At 36.5% G+C, this 21,452-nt stretch overlaps 1 protein-coding gene across 1 annotated transcript in view; it reads left to right on the top strand.

The window, feature by feature from the left end:
- Positions 1 to 724: 724 nt before the first annotated feature.
- The window catches only part of LOC143452423 (uncharacterized), a 91,604-nt gene continuing 70,876 nt past the window's right edge, over positions 725 to 21,452 (top strand). The window contains exons 1-10 of the mRNA XM_076953386.1: positions 725 to 1,091; positions 1,428 to 1,883; positions 1,967 to 2,214; positions 2,525 to 2,710; positions 2,853 to 2,993; positions 3,302 to 3,400; positions 3,675 to 3,764; positions 3,928 to 4,122; positions 4,621 to 4,770; positions 4,937 to 5,017. Of these exons, the coding sequence (XP_076809501.1) occupies positions 868 to 1,091; positions 1,428 to 1,883; positions 1,967 to 2,214; positions 2,525 to 2,710; positions 2,853 to 2,993; positions 3,302 to 3,400; positions 3,675 to 3,764; positions 3,928 to 4,122; positions 4,621 to 4,770; positions 4,937 to 5,017 (1,870 nt within the window). The 5' untranslated portion in view covers positions 725 to 867. The remainder of the gene's footprint in view (positions 1,092 to 1,427; positions 1,884 to 1,966; positions 2,215 to 2,524; positions 2,711 to 2,852; positions 2,994 to 3,301; positions 3,401 to 3,674; positions 3,765 to 3,927; positions 4,123 to 4,620; positions 4,771 to 4,936; positions 5,018 to 21,452) is intronic.

The following is a 21,452-nucleotide window of genomic DNA, read 5'->3' as shown; positions in this document are numbered from 1 at the left end:
TTAAGTTTAGTTTGTTAAACAAACTTAAACAAACAGCTTAGTTTTGAATGAGAATCAATGAAGATTTATCCGGCCTCAGGAGATTAGATAAATGTGCAGTTGCAAGTGTTAGCCGAGATATGCACTGGAGAAAGATTAAATAGGTGGATACTTGGCTAGGCATTGCACACCTGAGTTAAAGGGTCTGTACACACTAGAGCTCGGTTGATTTAGCCCATTAATGCACTAACATGCAATGCCGACAAATTTCCGAGTGTGCATCTGCCATACTATGCCGTCTAATTTTATGATATACTTTTTAGGTTTACTTCTACAAACCTAAGGTTACACAGAAAAGCTTGTGTTACATCTTTGTGTGTTGTTTGTTTGCAGCTGTTTTGTGTTTTTAACCTCCAGTACAAAGTTTGTATTCATGATGCACTTGATTCTTCTGTGACAAATTGATGTATTTGCTAATTCAACAAAATTATTGACTCGATTGTAAGCTGCCCTTGAACATAAGATGATCTGTAAGCCTCAGCAACATAGATAACATAGGTACACAATTACCAAACTCGTATCACACCTCCATCCTACATGTGTTGATCTGTTTGTGAAAATCGCGAAGAAAACAGAATAGAGAAGAATAGAGAACATAACATAATAGAGAACAAGAATAGAGAAGAAAACATAACTAGAGGTTGATAAAATCAACAGCAGTCAACAAAAAAAAGCCTAATATAAAATTTAAGCCATCCATGAGATTCATCCAACTAATATATCCATAAGCTCGTCAGCTAATTTCTAAGTTTTATGATGTAGTAAAAATTTTAAGTATGTAAATTTTGGAATACTTCTAAATATTGAAGAATTCTGAATTATCCAAACATGGCTCAAGTTTTGAGTGCTACGAAACAAAAAACAAAAGTGACTACGTCATTTCAATCTTACAAAGCATCCAGTTTGAAGACGAGTTGGGATAAAGAGGATTTATTGGGCAGAGGAAGTTTTGCTACAGCTAGAAGATGCATCCATGATCAACTGGGAAGAGTCGTTGCTAAATGTTTTAAAGTTGAAGGACTTTCCAAAGAGATGGAAAAAGTTATGAAAAAGTAAGAAGAAACAACTTTATTTTACATTAATACGGTTACGTAACAGAATCTAACAAAATGACTTGTTGACTTGGCATATAATGCAGTCAGTTCTGAAAAATTTTCAAGAAAATGCAAAAAGTAAACAGTATATTCCTGTAGATCACAACGTACACTTTAAGGGATTTGAAATAAACAAGGATATGAAACAATAACCTGATTAGACTTGATTCATTCAAACTCAATTTGATTACAACTATAGTTGTAGTTGGATGTCTATGTGCATAAGTTACAGGCTATGCTCACCTTATATATAACATTTATCGGCACTTAGCTTTAACCTTTTCATATTTTCAGTGTTGAGAGAGAAATGAAAGTTCTTTATCGACTCGAACACATTGTTGCTATTCATGGCATCACAGAATGGAACAATTGTGTTGGAATCATCATGGAATATGTTGAAGCTGGCAACTTGGATGATTGTCTGTGGCTCCAAGGAGATATAGCGGACATTCCATTGCTCCTACAGCTCCGATTTGCCCATCAAATAAGTGACGGCTTAGGTTACTTGCACCACCATGATAAGAAGAGATCCTACGTACATTGTGACCTGAAACCAGAAAACATTTTGCTCACACCAGACCTGATGCTGAAGATTGCAGATTTTGGCTCCGTTGCTATTACCACGGCAACAGGAGTTACCGGAGGATCTTTTACGATAACTTCAACTACTCAGCATACTCCATTCTACACTGCACCAGAGCTTTTGGGAAACATACAAAGTGATAAAAAGCCAAGTATGGATGTGTATAGGTGGGAAAAAGTTTTCTTATTTTTGTGAATGAAACAGTGAAGTAAAAGTAAAACAACAGCATTTCTTGTATTTTATATGTTAGCTATGGGATGGTGCTCTATGCAATCCTCACCAGGCATCCTGCATTTTCTTCTGATGAACCTGTCAACCCTGGTATAATTATCAACCTAATTATCCATCGTGGCCAAAAGCCAAACCAAAAATATCTTGATGACGTTGAGTCATCATTGAAAGATAAACCTGAAGATCTTGAGATATTTAAGTTCTTAAAAGATATCATGGTTCGATGCTGGGATTTCGAGGCGAAGAATCGACCAGATATACAACAAGGTAAATAGCACGTATTAAGTATGCTATCATATTATTCCTAAATACAAAGCATGTCATATAACTATATTGCCGTTATGTTTAGTATTAAGTACCAGTTACAATTGAAAGTAAATTTGGATGATTGTGTTGTTCTTTATTTGTTGTTATTAATGCAATGTTTTTTTGTTTTCATGATTTTCAGTTTATGATGAAATTGATAATTTTATGATGAATTGATAAAGCACTATTTAAATTTGAATGTAAATTTGGATAAAATGTGTTTTTTTTTTCTTTATTTGTCGTCGTCATTTTTGTGTTTTGTGATTTCCAGTCTATGATGAAATTGATGAAAAGCTGCGTTCGTTGAACAAATCTGACATCACCTACCACATATCTGATCTTAAAAAGAATGAGGAGCCTGAACCAACACCAAGCAGTGTGAAAATAGAGCTGAGTGAATTCTCATCTCCGTTTGAAGTAGGACCACAACCATCTACTGCTTATTTGCCAACATCAGGTGTTCCGGTTGCTTCAATGTTTGACTTTTTAATCAAATGTTGCAATCTTATTATATTGTAAAGTTTTAAACACAAACAATTTATAAGCTTAGTATTTATTCATTAAAAATTTTTTCAAAGTTTTATTCTCAAAACCAACAGAGCAATCTTCCTCAACGTCTGTTACATCCATCCAGGATGAAGTAAATGCAGGTCCCTCTAGTCTCACAACCCGGGAATCCCCAGCTATGAAACAAGCAACATCCCCTGATCAAATTAGTTTGGTGGAAAATGTTCAAACTGGTATATGATTTATTATCAATTATATGATTTGTACCTATCAACCTACACTATATACATTTCCAACAGTACACTACTATACTACATATGCTATGCCAACCTATACCCTTAACAACCAATACCAATTATCCACCAAGATCAGGTTTTTTCGGTTGTTATTACCTATTTAACATATATTATGTTGTTCATTTGTTTAACGTTTTGAAACAAACCGTTCCTCTTAACTTTAAAGGTTTATTCATTGAACTATGTCCAACATAAGTGTAATGATACAGATTTTTATTGTTTACTCTTCCTTGTTTCATCTACAGAGCAATCAACTTCTGCCACGTCCATCCAGGATGAAGTAAATGAAGGTTTCTCCACTCTCACAATCTGGGAATCCCCAATTCAAAAGCAAATTATACCAAGTCAGTATTTCGTTTAAGTATTTATTTGTATTTTTTTTATTCAAGTGCTTTTACAAAAGTCTACAATAGAAGTTGATTGCTTAACCGTTTCATCATCGTTAGTTTTCAAGTTACCAACTTTAGATAGATAAAAGTTAAACCCATGATTGCTCTTCACACCCCAGAAATAACAACCTAACAAGTTTAGAGACTGAAGTAGATGTGAGCTTAAAACAAGACGCACAATTTACTGTGAATTCTTTTCGTAATCGATTTATTTTAAAATCATTTCTAGATCTTCATGCTGTCACAAAAATAAAACCAAAAAATGAGCCAGCAGATGGAGCTGGTGGGACTGCAAGTGATGTTGCCAAAATATCTTCAGGTAAATAGAGAAATTCAGAGAAAAACATCTAAGTAATTAAAAATAGTGAAAAAATAAAAACATTATGTTTGCTTGTGCTCTTCCTTGACAGTTACATCCGACATATGCAATTATGCATGTTGACACATATTTTCATCCCTGACTTTACTTGTTTAACCAACAGAGAAATCTTCCTCAACCTCTTCCACATCCATCCAGGATGAAGTAAATGCAGGTTCTTCTACTCTCACAACCCGGGAATCCCCAGATGTAAAAGAAGAAATTTCTGGGCATTTAAAATCTATTCCAGCTGCTGAGACTGTAAAAGACTTCAAGCAGAATAATGAACCAGCAGATGGTGATGACGAAATATTTCAAGGTAAGCGGAAAATGCTGGCGAAGTAAGCAACAATGCTCTTATATTGGTAGTATAGTTTGCAACAATCATGTTTGGAAGAAATTTCAATAGAAGATAAATGATTAGATATTAGAGTTAGGAACAAACTGTTGGACACCAGTTGGTTGTGAAAAATAAATACTAAAGTCAAGGAACTAGCAACCGTTTTATTTGAGTTTGTTTTTACTTGTTTTTGTTTAATCTTAAATCGATATTAAACATCAGGCTAACAACATTTTAACATTTTAACAACAGGCTAACAACATACGTCATATGTGACCATCCTCGATTACTAGAAATTATTTTTTCTAGCATTTGACTTTTGTTTTAACAAAAACATTTCTAATTTTCCAAAATGCGTTGCCAGTTTCAATACAAGTTTTTTCTTCTGCTCTTGTACAGAGAAATTTGCATCATATACTGCTCCTACACAGCTGAAATTTTAGTTGATATGATTTTTCTCATCCATGTTATTTCTAGAGCAAACAACGTCGACTATAAAATCGTCGACTGGAAGAACATCAGTCAAAGATCGCATCAAATTATTTGAAGCATCATCGGGTCAATCTAAAACGATGCCTGGATTTCCAAAGCGCTCAGTTGTATGGAACACACCCAATACACGTGCAGGTCTAACTTTTCACATGTGTCTAAGTTGTCTCTCTGTAAACACGAGACTTTGCAAGTGTCTCTTTAGTGTTAGTGCTTATCATAATTAATTGTTCACCATAATTTGGTCTTTGTACTATTTCTATTTTTTATTTTTATGTCAGTTTATTCTGAAATTCATTTCCAGCTGCTCCTAACGCAGAACTGACAAGAAAGGAACCAGCAGATGGAGCTGGTGAGACTTCAAGTGATGTTAAAACGTCTTCAGGTAAAAGGGGAAAGCTGTTAAAGTAAGAAAAATATCTGGAAAATTGCAGATAAGGAATAAAATATGATTATGTTTCCTTGTGCTCTTCCATGAAATGATGATGTGCTCTTCCGTGATGCACTTATCGTCATATAACGCACAATTGGCACAGTTGTTGCATTTTACGATTGTTAGTTTTTCGATATGTGTTTACCACAGCACACTTTTACACACACACACACACTTTCCCGCTGGAGCCGAAAGAACTGGATTTTTTTCTGCATGACACAAACTTTTACTCTCTTTTTTCAACTCTTTTCTTTTCCAACCTTGGTGTACTTCAACAAGTGTACTTTGTTTTTCGAGCTTGGTGTGTTTTAGCACTGGTAGCTGCAGTGCTGTATGTCTGAACCACTGCTGGGGAGGAAGTTATGGAGCACATTCCATCTTTTGGCTTGCAAAGTTCTTCTATGAGCTCAAGCAAAAACTGTCTCCTTGATATCTTCAATTTCGTTGTTAGACAGTATTTGATGTAAGCATTTATGCAGGCACAGTCGAGTATGTTGAAAAACACAGCAACCGGCCACCGTCTGGTGGAACTTTTGCTGGTGTGGTATCAAGCCATCTGGTCCACGCCTACCTTGGATTTGTTATAGTACTGTCTCTGGAAGTTTCTTTCTGTGGCCTTCATCGACGTTTACATTTTTGTGCATTGAACTGAGGGTGTACACAAGTTTGTTTTTCTTAGCTTTGTATATTGTCAAGTTAAAATCGGATGGTAAAGAAAAGATCTCAGAAGCATGTAATGACTTGTCTTTTATTACCAGGTCACCGTTTGGCACCTCTCGTCATTGTTTTCGTATAGTGCCTAGAATTATTGTTTTTCTCTGCTTGATTTCTTCCGCTAGTTTTAAACTGGAAAAATAGTTGTCAGTTGTTACATGGTAGCCCTTTTCGTAATGTGGCTGTAAAGTGTCAAGCACACATCACCCGGAAGATCGTTACATCTGCTTCAGCGAGCATCTTTTCCTAAATACAATTTTCCGTTACACAGGTATTTTATCTGAGTGTCGGCCAAAAGCCAGAACTTCATTCCAAATTTATCAAGCTTGTTAGCCATATATTGTATAAAAGGGCATCTGGCTTTACATGGGAAAAGTTGTTCATCAATAGCCAAATCGAAGCTTGTCACGTAGCATTTCTGACAATTTTCTATAAATTAATTCCACACCTGGGAAATCAAGCAAAACTTGTCAGTTTGTCTCGTTCGTCATCATTGAAAAAAATTATTGAATCTCAAATACTTCATAATTTTGTTGAACCTATCACGGCTCATGGTATTTCCAAAGATTGGTTGTCCCAATCCCTTGCTCCAAAGTTGCTTTCCTTGCATATTCTTCCCAATCAACATGCCTCGAGTAACTTGGAAACCTCACGCACCTTAGAGACCTATAAAACTTTCCAGGCTCATCGAGGGATCAATCAAAATTGTCATCATCCTTCTTTCCGTGGTTGATGCTTTTGGACTCTCCTGAACATTTCTTTATCTATAAACAGATAAAAAGCACTGTGACTACCGTTCACAACAAATCTGTGACAATAAGACGTTGAGCCAGGACGTTCTGAAAACACATTAGCCGCACAAACTCTTCCCACAGCTGGAACACCCGTTATGTTCTTCAACACAGTTCCGCTTCGTGCTGTCAAGTGCCCGAAAGTATTTTGAGATGCAGATTTATCACTTCCAGAAGGAATATTTACAGAAACTGAGCTTTTCTCATTGTCACCGCTGTCTGAATCACTGGCAGAACTTTCTACTTCAGCATTGCGAGTAGGAACAAACTCCTCATCTTGCAATTAAATTTATTCATCCTCATCACAAGAGTCATCAAGCTGATTGGTTTGCAACTGTTGAAGTACTTGTCGGACGATACGATACTTATGATAGTTGCCACGATCTATGATAGGAACAGAACGTAACAAATAACACGTAATAAATAATTTACTCTCAATCGTAGTATTGTGCGCCATCTTGCGGTAATCGTAGTTAGTAGTTTAAATCGTAGTTAGCTCCAAACAATGGTTGACAATGACATTACTGTCCAAACTATACCGTAGCACAGCGCAGTGAAAAACCAGACTATCTACTCCGATTCTATCTACTTTTTGAGGTTTATTCATTGAATCATGCCTCACATGTAATGATTATGTATTTAATAATTATCTACAGATCAAAGTCCATGTGTTGTTTTTAGATAAGTTTAAACTATTTCTGTAAACAGGTAACTTATCAATGATAAGTTATCATGAATCATATTCACGTGCACGCTTATCATAAACACCACTACACTTATGATTTCATCGTTTATTTTGTTCTTAATCTTATTTCTAGCTGCCCAGACTGTCACAGAAGCAATGCCAGAGGATAAACCAGCAGATGGAGCTAGTGATGATGATGGAAGGTCTCAAGGTAAATAAATAATCTTGTTAGAGTAAGAAACATTGCTAGGACATTTCCTTTGATAAATGAGTGGTATATAGCAATTCCCATTATACGACACAAAGCTGCTGGGAACGGATTTCTTCCTATGATGCATTTTACCCATTTAATCCGGAAACCCCGCTGTCCGACTCCGAAACAAATGTTTTGGAACAAATGTGCAAATAAATAGCAATAAAATCCGATAAACCGGATTATTAAGAGTGAAGCGAAAATGATTCACGATTGTCCTAGATACAGTAGTTAGTTAATGAAAATAATAACCCATTAACTACGCATAATAATGTTGCAATTTCACTCTTTAAACTTCTCCAACAGTCTTTATTGATTTGAAATTTGTTTTAGTGTCAAGCAGTGCAACACAGCATTGGGCTTTGTAAATAAAATTTAGTTGTGGAGATAACTTCGTGATTAGAGCATTCGTCTTTAATACGGTAGTTCTGTGGTTCGACACTGGGTTGAATCATACAAAAAAATATAATTTTGTTTTATTTGCTGTCCAGCCGGAAACTCGGTACTTAGAATTGGAGTAAGATGCATACTGCTTTTTAAACACGGAGCTGCATTTGCTAGATTGATCAATTTTTTGCTTTCCGATAATCCAGATACCCCGCTAAAGCGACACTTTATGACGAAACAAAGTGGTCCGGATGAACGAGGTCTGACTTATATGAAGGATATGTGATTGCAGGCAATAGACCTAAGGTGGCCAAAGTTAAGAAATGCAAGAAACACAATTAGCAAATCAAAAATGTTCCAAAGCCAAAACATTTGCAACGAAAACAATAAACCTAAGAGAATTATATAATAACAAATGATGCTTTTCGCTCGTTTTTTCGAAAACGTTTTAAAGTTATTTTTGCGTTTGCAACTTATCCAATGTGAATGGCAAAAAGTAACATCACGAAAATTATTTCATTCTGACAACTCTCAAATCCCCAACGACAAGTTTAATCAGTTTCGGCTTACGTCCGGGACTTTCACTAATATAATCCAACTGTTATCTTTAGTTAAGACCTTGCTTATGACGTCACTAACAATAAAATCGGCCTGTTCAGATAAAGGATAATTTTATTACAGAGATGTAACATGCCTATTTCTCATCGCTGTATAATACAGAGCAAAAAATTATATTTAAAGCATCGATATTAAAACATGGTTAAAAATTGATTATTTGAAAGTAAATCTTTTGATTCCTTTTCAATGCAGGGTTGGAAATTATGAGTGGAAAAATCTCATCCATAAATGATCTGATTTCAAATCAAAAAATAGACGAAGCACTGACGGTTTGTGAAAGTTTAATTTCCACCATCAAGAGCACTTCTTTAACCGGAAAAGACGCGTTCGATGTCGGAAATGACATCATCGATCTCATGTCGACTCTGAGTCATGAGAAATATTCATCGACAATATTGACACTTCTGTTGCTTGCAGGTGATCTTACTCAAACGTTAAACATTCTTAAGCACTGAACAAACTCAAGTAAGATTACTCAAACTTGTATTGTGCGCAGGTGATCTTCACAAACAGATTGATGATCCTACTGAGAAAGTGAAACTGATGGGGAGATGCGCATTTGAATGTCACCAATTTATATTCCGATACAAAAAACTGCAACGAACCACATGTCGTCCTGTGATTTCACATATGACTGACTTCGTTCAATCCATCCAATCAGTGAAAGTCGATGATGAAAAGTTGGCGGCAATATCGAAAGTTCAATGTTGGATGATCATCGCATTGTGCCGTTGTTATCGTTCTGAATACTCGCACGCAATCGAAGTTCTCCAACCGGCCATCACCACATTGGAATCCACATTCGGCGATGAATGTAGGAAGATGTGGTTGTACTCAACATGCTGCCATAATATAGGTTCGTATGTTAATTTACAACTTCGTGGCCAAATAGCAATTTATGTTTTAAAATAACAATTAATTCATTGTTGGTTTATGAATTGATGATTATGACGTCATTGTTGATTATGATTGACAATCAATTTTTTAAATTTTAAAATATTTTATCATATAATCATTGATTTATAATTATTTAGGTGTTTTTTACAAACGCAACAAACAACACGAGGAAGCTGAGACGTTTTTCATCAAATCATTTCACGCAAAGCAGGAAGTGGAAGGTGAGAGCGAGCAATTGAAGATGAAAGAGATTCACAGCGCAATTAATAGTAAGAAATAAAAATACTTGTTGTCTATGTTTGAACTTGGATGCTATTGTCATTTATTACGTCATAGATATATACGTAATTGAACCCAATTCCTCCCATTGAACATTTCAGGAAATGACATCACTATGACACAATTGCAATATAAATTCTTACGTTTTATTAAATTATGTTGCAAAGTATCTGCACAGCGCGTCATATCCGTTTCTTTATTTTCTACATATTACGTAATAAATAAAATCTTAGCGTTACGATTGTCTCGTCTTAATTACGTCATAATAAGCAAATCAAACATGCGACCTGTAAAACCAGCGGTTCCCAAACTTTTTTGAGCTCGACCCAAGTTCGAGTTTGATGAACATTTCGCGGTCCAAGCTTCAAACAACGCATTTTTAGACGAAAAAATAGCGATTGCATAACCTAACAGTTGCTAAGTTCGTTTGCAATGTCAGCAATCTACTCTTTTCTCAACTAGCTATGGGCCTACGCTACAGACATACAGACAAGCATTGGTGATTTGATCCACTCACTATGGAACAATGTATTTTATTACAAACATAGGTTTGCATCGCCTTGGTGCGACCCATTATTTGACGCTTCGCGACCCTTGTTTGGGAACCAACATGTTGTTTATTTGTGTTAGCGACCCATACTTTAGCAACCGCTGTGTTAGACTGTTGCAATCGCTTGAAAGTGGCAATTTGTTCTCTTTTGGACATATTTGTGTATATTATGACGTCACCTTTGTTTAATCGCGCTCTACTTAACTGGATGACTTGTTTTGTTCATTGTTTTGCGAACAATAGTGGAGAAAAAGTTTTGTTTGATGTACCCGCACCCACTTTCTTGCGTTCCCTCACGGTCTAGACCAGTGGTTCTCAAAGTTTTTTTTCGATTCCTCCCTTAACAACCCAAACACCGTCAATTCCCCCCCCAAAAAAAGTCTGTTTCTTGGCATTTTGAGTTTAAAATACTCTACAGTCTACGTATATATTTGAGTATTGCTTTCGCACTGCTGAAAAGTAAAAGCGAAGTATCTGTAATAAGTACTTAACATTAGGAAAGCAATTATTACTCGTTACTGTTGAGTTTTGTTAAAAACTACTGTCCATTAGAAAAAATTAGCTAGCAGTCTATTTCTTCCCCTTTTTGAATGCTGCAGCCATTTACACAATGAAAGCGAAGCAATTTAAATGTAACCAATCTAATAAACCTCCTAATCCTGATCTATCTAATCTACTGTACCTTACCTACTAGCTAGTGCTATACGTACCTTACTAACAATAAAGAGAAAACAACAGCCATTATGAACCAAACAGACACGTTTATAACGTCAGTCACTGCAGTTAAGCTTGTCCTCACGCACTATTGCAGACATCTATCTAAACAACCTCTTCGTGCGGATTTTTCTGTTACAAATAAAATTAAAAGATTATGGTTTTTTTCATCTTCAGTTTTTCCTCCCCAATTCCTCCCTAGTGCAAATTTCCTTCCTGGAACTCAAAATTCCCCCTTTAGTGAGCCAAGTGGCCCGGTTTGAGAAGCACTGGTCTACACTTTTTGAATCTCGCCTTTTTCTGTTACGTTACTTTTTCGTCTTGAATTAACACGGCAAGTAATAAATTACTTGTGGTGAGTTAGCAACTTTAAAGTAAGTGTTGGATGGAGTCAGGGTTTTCTAAAACGTCATGAACTCTCAATTCGTCGTCGCACCCACATAGCCCAGAAACTACCGTCCGATTTCGAACATGAGCTAGGACAATTCCAGCGGTTCATAATCAAACGACGTGCCGAGAAGAAATACGATTTCTCTCAAATTGGAAACGCTGACCAGACCTCGGTGACCTTCGATATTCCACATCAACCAACACTCAATTTCAAGGGTGGAAAATCTGTCCACATAAGAACGACAGGCAATGATAAAAATCATTTTACTGTGATGCTTCCGGTAACTGGTGACGGCGCAAAACTGCCACCTTGTGTTGTTTTCAAGCGGAAAAGCGAAAGAGAAGCTACCAACCGGCATTGATGTACGAGTGAACGAAAAAGGTGGTTCGATCCCAGTCTAACACGTGATTGGATTGAAACTGTTTGAGCAGACGACCAGGAGGGCTACGTAAGCAACGATCGTTGTTTGTTTTGCTTCCGATGCCACCGATAAAGCGAGGTCAAAGATCAGTTAAAGAAAATGAAAACCGACTTTGCAATTATTCCCGGGGACATGACACGTATGTTACAACCACTGGACGTTAGTTTAAACAAATCTTTAAGTCGAAATTGCGTGAACAGTGGAATCGGTGGATAGCGGAAGGCCAAAAAAGTGTTACAAAGAATTAGTTAGTTAGTTAGAATTAGCGAGTTATTTTTTTCTCTGTTGTAAATATTTTTGTATATTGTGACGTCACGTTTGTTACTGAACCCTATTCTAACTAGGCTTGGCTTCTCCCGCACACAGTCATAGCAAAACGTGACGTACAGTTGCATTGTTTGCTGTAGAAACTTGAAATTTGGTGACTTTTCTTAAAAAATGTTCAGCTATCTGTCCATGTTTGTTTGATAAAGTTGGATTTTGTAATTTTTAAGATATTGCGATGTTTTCATAATTTTCCTCTGCTTTGCTCTGCTCTCCGCATTGAAGCGTATTACTCATTTACGCACCAATAACTTGACTAACTATTCTCTTTCGTTCTCTTCTCGCGGTCAGCTGGTTTTCCGCACAGCGGGGGCGCGGCGTAACAAGAAGAATTTCTAGAAATGTATTACTTTTAGAAATACTGAATTTACACTAAATTCACTTTCTTTAGTTTTACAATTATGATGTATACAGGAAGCCAGATGATTTTTCTACTAACGTGTCAAAATCTCATCAGTCTACGACGCATAGTTTTCTAGTAATTAACGATTGAAAATGTGTGTGCGGGGTCGGCCACACCTAATTTTTTAGTAAACTCGTAAGCCTGGTTAGGATAGGGTTAACTGAATGTCCTTGCAAAACACATGTTATGACGTACCAGGCTGAGACGGGAAGCATCTGGAGAAATCGCCACTAATTTGCAGTTAACAACGAGATAATCTTTACTTGTGTCAATAACCTGAATGATTTCTGACTGTAGCGATCTTTATCTCGCGAGTAAACTTTGTTCTTATTGCACGTGCTCAGTTATTTATTATGGAAAATGACAGGCACCATGTCTATATGTGGTTAATTGTTAAATTTTTTCGTATTTTTCATTCGACTAAATTATCTGTTTAATTATTTCAGTTGTTACGTCAGAATATATTTATTGTGACGTCAACATGCATTTGGACACCTTTGTCCCAGCTATACAAGCTTTTGGATAAATTACTTTTCATCAATATTAGCTTTGTATAATTGTGACTATAATTGTTTTTGTTTCATAGATTTGTGCGACTTGTACCAAGACCATCCAACCGTGACGAGGAAGAAAAAAAGTGACGTTTACAACTTCCTTCAAAAACAAAAGCACTTGACGGGACTTCCCCGCTTCTGGAACATGTTATCAAGCTTACGATTGATGATTCTTCTCAATCTGGATGGTGACATCAAATCTATCTGCAATGAACTCGTCACCATGGCAACGAGCTTATCACCACCAACTGATGAACGCAATGACTTATGCTTTAGTCTCATAGCAGCCGCCGAACTTTTATTTTCTAAGAATGATGAAGAATCAGCAAAGTCTTTACTAGAATGTGTGGATAAATTTAAAAAGTGATTTGAATGTAACCACCACATTACGTCAATATTACGTCATTATTATCATGAAATATGTGTGTGAGTCTTTGATTGTTGTACAAACATATTCAGCGTCATCATGAGTTTCATTATGAGCGTTATTACGTCATTATTACGTGTGTATTTGAGCTGTTTGATTTTTAATGACGTTATTTTAAGTTACTCAAGTGCTGGCTGCTTCCTACCACGTAGCAAGGAAAGAAACTACAAGAACTTTTTATTCCTTCCAGAGTTTCTAAAACTATGTCACATGCGCACTGCTGTTATATTGTGATGTATCTATTACGTAAATAATGATGATTGTTTAATGACGTAACACCATCGATTCTTTGCTATCTTATGTCAACAATTGTGAAATAATATTTAATAAGGGTTATGTGAATTTATTAGTTTTCATTGTGACGTAATAATCGTCGAATAATCAATGAGAGTATCTTGACTATTCCTACTCTATAGTTAGAAGTTTCATTACAGAAGCATATACGTCATCATTTCCGTTATATTTCAGCATTTTTTGGTCCCAACAACCATGTATTGCCTTTATAAAGCTTGAGGCGTTTATTTTGTTTTAAATAACTCGTTGGCCACCGGTTAAATTTAAAATTTATTTGTTGCTCCTGGTGGTTCCGACTCCTTTGGTAGAAACCTGGTCTTCCCAGGCAGCACTTTCTGTCGTTTGCCTCGAACTGACAAAATAGTCGACTCAGAGATGTTGAGTCTAGAACGTGTACCGCCTGTGACGGCATCAGCGGTAGAATGATTTGTCACCACAGCAAGGTTTGTGTCCGTACTGTTGAACAACCTTTCTTGAGGTTTGCCTTAGTCTTTACAAAACGTTAATTTGAAAAGTTCAGTGTGATGTGGCGATTGTAATAAGTTATATAATTGGCATTTTAATAAGCGATTGTGTGTTCTCCAGTTAGATGAAACGTAATATTTAGTAAGTTCTATTGTCCTTGGTTAAACATGTTATTCAAACAGTGAATCCCTAAACCGACATATTGACGTAGCATATGAGTGTTTTTAAGTAGCGTCACATTTTAAAGTGTATGAAGTTAGATGGTACTGGTGGTAAAGAACCTCGGTGACATAGAAAATGTTAGATTTTAGTTATTATTGTAAAAATACGATCTATTCGTAATCGCTCTCTTCAGTCTTTTATGTTTTTCCCTTCTCGCTTATTCATTATTCAATTCAAGTGATAGCTCTATTCGGAATAGAAAATTGATATGAAATTGTTTCTGATGTGACTACGACTATACTTTGGAATATAACAATTTAGACTTTATGAATGTTGTGCTAATTTGAAGAAACGAGCAGAGATAGCATATGCAACAGGGTCGAAGATAAAATAGTCAAAGAGTTCTAAAAGGAAGACTAAAGCCTTTGGTTTTAGGCCAACCTAAAACAATCAACATCGCCATCCCCACATTTATGGTGACCCGACTTTCTTGTACACAGAACATAAACACTGCACTTCTGAAAAAATCGATTTATGAAAGGTATTTTTCTAAAAAGTGCAAATTGGAATCAGATAAGGATCGCGATACAAATTGCGTTTAACCGTTTGTTAACGAGCGACTTGCGGCAGAAATTTCAAAAAATTCTCGAAGTATCCAGTTGAAAGAATTTTTGCTGACGAACGATGACTGTCATGCTACTGGCGTTATGGATTACGGCTGATGACAATACTGGCCAACACCAGCAAGCTGCAAGCATAGCTCAAAGGAAGAATGGAAGACAAATTCATCAAGAAAAACGAAGCTATCAATCAGTGTGGACATCTCTACAACGTTTTGGATCGGCTTCCGATTAATTATTATTATCAGCCGGTAAAGTGCATTACTAATTTCTGAATAAATCGTAGCTCATTCTTGGTGTTAGTGTATATCAGCGCACATATTTCATGATAATATTAACATGATAAGACGCGGTTGTCATTGTCTTACAATTTGTGATTTTTTAATTATGCATCTATTTTATTTACCGCGGTTTTATTGCATAAGGTCATACTTGCTTTGATTCTGATTGTTCTTTCCGTTTTGTGATAATTTCAAAGCGAAATTGTACATCGCAAGAAGGAAATAGGCCTACAGTAGTAGAAAAATAATCATAGGGGCAATTTTGATCCAGAACTCCTAAAAAGAGGTGATTTCACAACAAAGGTTGAAGACCACTGGTTTAAAATAATCAACTAGAAGTAAATACAAGCCAAATTATTACATTCAAACGCGCCGTCCAATCAATCACACAATCTAATACCCAGAACATTTGTCGTTTAAAAATGAACCAAAGCTGTGGGTCGACAATTTCCGTTCCAAGTACGGACGATAGAAAAAATCTTGCCACCCAGACAGTAACTCGGAAAGGGTCTATTGCGTCACAGTTGAACTGACCGATCACCAAATCTACTGATCTTAAACTCAACCTAAATTTTGCGGACTTTCGAAACGTTGAACCAATTAAATTCTTTTGCAGGTAGCACAGCGTTCCCTAGTAGTAGTGGTTACCATTATTACCATTATTACGTAACATGTGTCGTAGAATAGACATTAGCCCACGAGTCTGTAGCATCTATTTATCACCTGCTAGTACTAAACTAGAGTTTTTATATATATTTATTATTTACAAAAAGATCCTGACATAAAAAGACTTCGTACTAAACTAATAGCATAAGACTGCAACACAATGTATGTACAATGCTACAGCTATTATTGCAACGTACAAGTGAATTTGGTCATTAATCAATCGATGTAAATATGCAGTTTGAAGTCGAGTGACAGAGAAGCAAGGAAACGTGTTATAAAAAGTCAAATAAAAGCGGGGAAACGCAGTTCCTGTTCCTTTCCACTTCCACTTCAAGAGGAACGAAAACAATTAAGGGCGTACTGTTACGAAAACACGTCCGTTTGGTCGCTCATCCAAACGTGGAATGAATTCCAACGCACTTGCGCACCAGACACAGGGATAGAACACGCACAGAAGCGGCAATTGCCTGAGGAGTGACGCACGAACACAAACAAAGTGAATTATCAAGAGCAACGAGGACAAACACGCAGCGCATAATTGGAAATATTTGCAGATTTCTCACAGAAACACATCAACGATGCAACCATAAAAACCGTCCAAAATGCATAAAACGTGATTCTAATCAATCCGCTAATATAAAATCTATAGATTAGTGGTGGCAGCGAATAAAAATATGTGATATCCAAACATAAAACTTCATATTTATAAAGTAAAAGCGATTGAATACTGGAACAAATTATTAAAATAATGCACATCATCACTAATACTGCATTACTTGTATTACTGTTCATACTTGTCATTACCGTATATTACAGTATTGTGTTACTTTTATGATAGTTAGAGTGTGTGTTCTTTTTTCGTCACACTAGCTATGTGCTACTATGCTATACTCTGTCAACAGCTTGTTAATAGCTGATGATTATCAAAACTCGTGCCCGCTCGTATCTATCGCCTGCACGTACAACACCATCACATGTGGTGTTGGCAAAAACAGCATTGATACGTCCCCCTCTCGCATTAGGTGATTTCCCTTTCACACGCTTATTTTTGAAATACTGAAAAAAAGCAACCACCTTAGTCCCTGGATATTTTTTTTTCAAAATAATTTCTTCTGCTGCACACCTGTCAATCAAACTATGCTGTCAATCAACCACCGAGTAGTTCATAACGCTGCCAATATAACTAAGCTAATACTTAGAAAATGTATTGGCACAGAATATCATGGAATCTGTGCTTAAAAACTCTACTTAGTTTGTTGTAAAATATGGTGCGATTTAATTTGGCAAACTTGGAAAAACATTGTTGTCGTCATTTTTTCTTTTTCTGGTAATTCGGTTCTGGTTATTAAATAAAACAATTCAGCTCTAATCTCGAGTTATGTGATGAATACATCACCAATATACTGTACTGACAAGACATTACCTGGTAGCTGTATGATGTCAAGTTAGACTAACCAAATATTTCTTCAGCAAAATGCCGGTTAATCTTCAATACAGCTGTAAAGTCTGCAAATTGAATCAGCAAAATTGCTAACCTCAAAGATATTAAGGTCATATTTAGGGTTTGACAAAACGATTGTGTAATCGGTTGTGACGTCAATATTGTGCTTCTATTACAAAACGATTATGCAACAAAGCGATTATTAACGCAGATATTTGTGAGTGCTGCAGGATCAAAACTATAGTCATTGAGTGTGTAAATAACTTAAGTTACTTTATCACACCAGTCCATTAGGTTACCAACAATTATGTCGTTTTCTTGGCTTGTTTATAGCGAGATGAATTTCGTTTAACAGTTCTCTAATTTTTTTCAAAATGAATGGATTAGTGTTAGTGTTAGTGGTACTTCTGCACATCAGTTGCATCGGTAAATGTAGTTCCTGTGGTTGTGGGGTTTTATGATATTTTTATAACATTGCCCGAATTTAAAACCGTCCACTTTGTCCACTGAACATAAGCAAGTGCCGTTCTTGCCTTGTATGTAAAAGATTAAACAGTTGTTTCAGGTTTCACGTCGCCATTCGAATATGAAACCATCTCAAAATTTTAAGGTACAATTTGAATTTCGTGTTTAACAATGAACTACAAGTGTAATAAAATTAATAAGAGTAGTCTATATATATCAAACACGTTGTTTCTCCATAGTCATAGGAGGCTGTACTATACTGTATATTCTATATACATGTACATTCTATATAGTATATACTGTATATTCCATATACTGTAGATTCTACTGTATATACATGTTCATTCCATATAATGTATATTCTATATACCGTACATTTCATATACTGTATATTCTATATACTGTCTATTCTATATACATGTACATTTTATGTACATCTGTATATTCTATTCTATACTGTAGTTACAAGAGACTTTGTAGTTCGTTTGTTTTAACTGCATTGTTACGTCATAATCGCTTCATCCAGGGACAGGATAATCGAATATACCGGTTACACGAGGTACGGACATTTGAGGAAGCTTTATATTACGGGAAATTATTTCTAGAACATTCTTTGGAGAAGTCAGGCTTCGGCTACAAAACGTTAAAGCTGACGATTGACAATCACATTATCACAATCAAAGCTCAATGCGATGCAAATCACGCAATAACAGCCCCACTGCTCAGTATAAAAATCTGTTGACCACTTGGTGTTGATAGAGCGTAATTGAGACAGCATTCTACACCCGATGGATCAGATTACCTCAACGTCGCATATTTTCGGTTTCGCACACACGCATAAATTATACACAACGTCATTTAACAGACGCACTGACAAGGCAAACCACGCACAAGTGCTGCGCGTAGCTCTAAAGCACTCTCTGTATAGAAACGTGGATGCTTTCCTGAATTCCTGATCAATCAGGTCTCCTTATGTGTTTCGTCACAACTTGTCCTCTCCAATACATTGTTATACTTATATATGAATATACGTAAGTGTATCGTATATGTATCGTAGATGATGTATACCGTGCTGTTAATGGCGAGACAGATGAAATGATGTGACAAGCCGTAGTTTGAAGACACCTGGCATAGACAAAACAACTTGCGACAGAGACTGGATTATCAAGTAACGATAGGAATGCTTCCCACAAATCACATCAACATGTTAACTGTCACACAAGCACCTAATTCCTTTTCACTGCGAATAACTGTCATAAATTGTCTTCTTCAATACATTGTTATATGTATATGACGTAATTCGGGCTGGTGATGCTGGCTGGTGAAAAGCTTCATTGTGATGTCACCTAATTCACTATTCTTGTTCCCTTCTTCCTGTTTACGCTGGCGACTTTAACCGCCATATCGTTAACTTGTGATATAACTACATTAAATAGAAGGTACAAAAGTTAATCTGAAAGCTTCATCGTGATGTCACCTAATTGGTGTCACCTAAGTCGTTGCCTCTGTTCCCTTCTTCCTGTTTACGCTGGCGACTTTATCTACCATCGTGGTAGCTTGAGAATATATCTTCACCGACACTGATGGAGAATGCCCCGAGAATGCTTCCTGGGCAGCCAACCACAACCTGGTGTTTCTCCTCAGCCAAGAGGAAGAAATCATCAGCGGAGCAAATCATGCAACGGACTGGAATATGATGTTTTATAAATTCGTTAAAAAATTTTGGGCCAATCATACTAAAGAAAGGTCGGAGTGGGTTACCGGGTTCGCTTTCACTGTGCCATAGATTTGCTCAGGGCAAGACCAACTAAGTGTGTAAAAAATGTATCTCGGTCGATTTAGCTTTTAATGTCACAGATTATTTTATCTTCACGTATTATGATAGAATGATTTTTCTTCGATCCTGATTGCGGACTGGACTGGATTGCGTTAAATCTACTTGCTGTGAAGGTGACTAATGGACTTCTTTATGACGAAATTGAGACGGGAGTAGATGTCTTAACGTTTGACTTCATATTTCGTGATATTTGATTTAAGTTGTTGAAGTTGGTTGTAGTTGGTCGGTAATAACGGATTTATTTGTATTTGATTTATTTATATGTCGCTTGTCTCTCAATACCGGTAAGTTTGGTGTCAACTGTCAAGAGCGGAAGATTTGTCTGACAAGTGTTGTTTGTTTTGTGGGAAGGAGGAGAGTGTTACACTTGTTTTTGCGCTGTATTTATTGTGTTTCCCCCTTGCGGCCGATTGCGCTTTTCGTGCTTAATTAAGCACATGTGTCTTTTTTCGATTTGTGTTCGACAGATAGTTGCACGGTCAGTTTTATATTGGAGCTCCTGAAATGAGCTGTGTCAATGAAAATTAACTAAACTGTTTTTAAATAAAAGATGAGCCTGTAAATCTGTAAATCTAAGAGTGAGGACAACAAAACGTCACAATAACATTGAATGGAATTTTTAAAGCGGTTCGTTATTGGGTGCTTGTCAAATCATAAGGTCAGGTGCTTGGAAATCACAGTAAGCCTGATGTTTATAATCAACATGCTATAAACGCATTATGATTGAATCAGTCCAGTACCAACTGTCCAGTCCGGTCATTTCCATGTTCACTTGACCATGAGGTCGTTTGACTTACAGTTGCCGGTGCTTCGTTATTTTTGAAGATGAAAGCAACCGGGTTCCAGCTTCTCCATCCAGAGTCACCCTGCAATAAACCAGAAGCACTGGGCTGTGAAATCAAACAAAAATGGTATGTGGAGGTCTACACCGGTTTTGCTGATGATGAAACTGAACGTTTTGTCGTTCTTAAAGAAATCTGCTCATGCGTACTAGTCGTACATTAGTCGTTGTTGACATGTATCGTTTATGTTCGGATGACCACGTCACAAAAGTGGCGATGATTTTAATATCGACGAAACATAGAACATACATTCCAACGTGCGCTTTCTTTCTTGTATAATATACATTTTCACCTTTGTATTGTGGAACAAAACATTGTTTAAAGTATTTAAAAGAACTAATAAAAACACGTTGAATTACTAGAATTATTATTCTCGGAAGAAGATTTTAGTCTTTGCACGACTTAAACTGAGCGATGAATTCTCACAAATCCACCCCCGGTTGCCCGTTATTGAGCTTCTCTGTTTGGCTCAATGGTCGGATAATGAACTTTTAGCGATGTGCTTATATGTTCACATACTGTACTCTGTACTTGACTTTGTATTTATTTGATTTCGATGTTGCTATAGCGATTTTATATTCAACGGTGTCGACATACGCTTAACAACGTTTATTCATGCTTTACCTACAAGGAACAGACGTTTCTTATGTGTGCACGGTTGACTGATAAAACTCCGAATCTGTTTGCGTTCTGTTGCGCTTTTCTGCTTACGATGCAAGCGCACAAGTTGTTTACAGCAACCAGACAGCCTTAAGGAGTCTATACAGCAGCCAGGAGCACCATGTGCTTTATTTTATTGTTTGCGCTGTAGGAAACGTCTAATTAAGGGAGTCCCGATTTGAGACACGAGGTTTTATTTCGTTAAGTTTACATTGCAATGCAGTTTACATTGCATTCAGCTTTGTC

Source organism: Clavelina lepadiformis, chromosome 4 (assembly GCF_947623445.1).
Source record: "Clavelina lepadiformis chromosome 4, kaClaLepa1.1, whole genome shotgun sequence".
In the NCBI taxonomy this organism is placed as follows: domain Eukaryota; kingdom Metazoa; phylum Chordata; class Ascidiacea; order Aplousobranchia; family Clavelinidae; genus Clavelina; species Clavelina lepadiformis.
The sequence above is the reverse complement of the archived record's forward strand: the minus strand, read 5'-3'. Positions and strand labels throughout refer to the sequence as shown.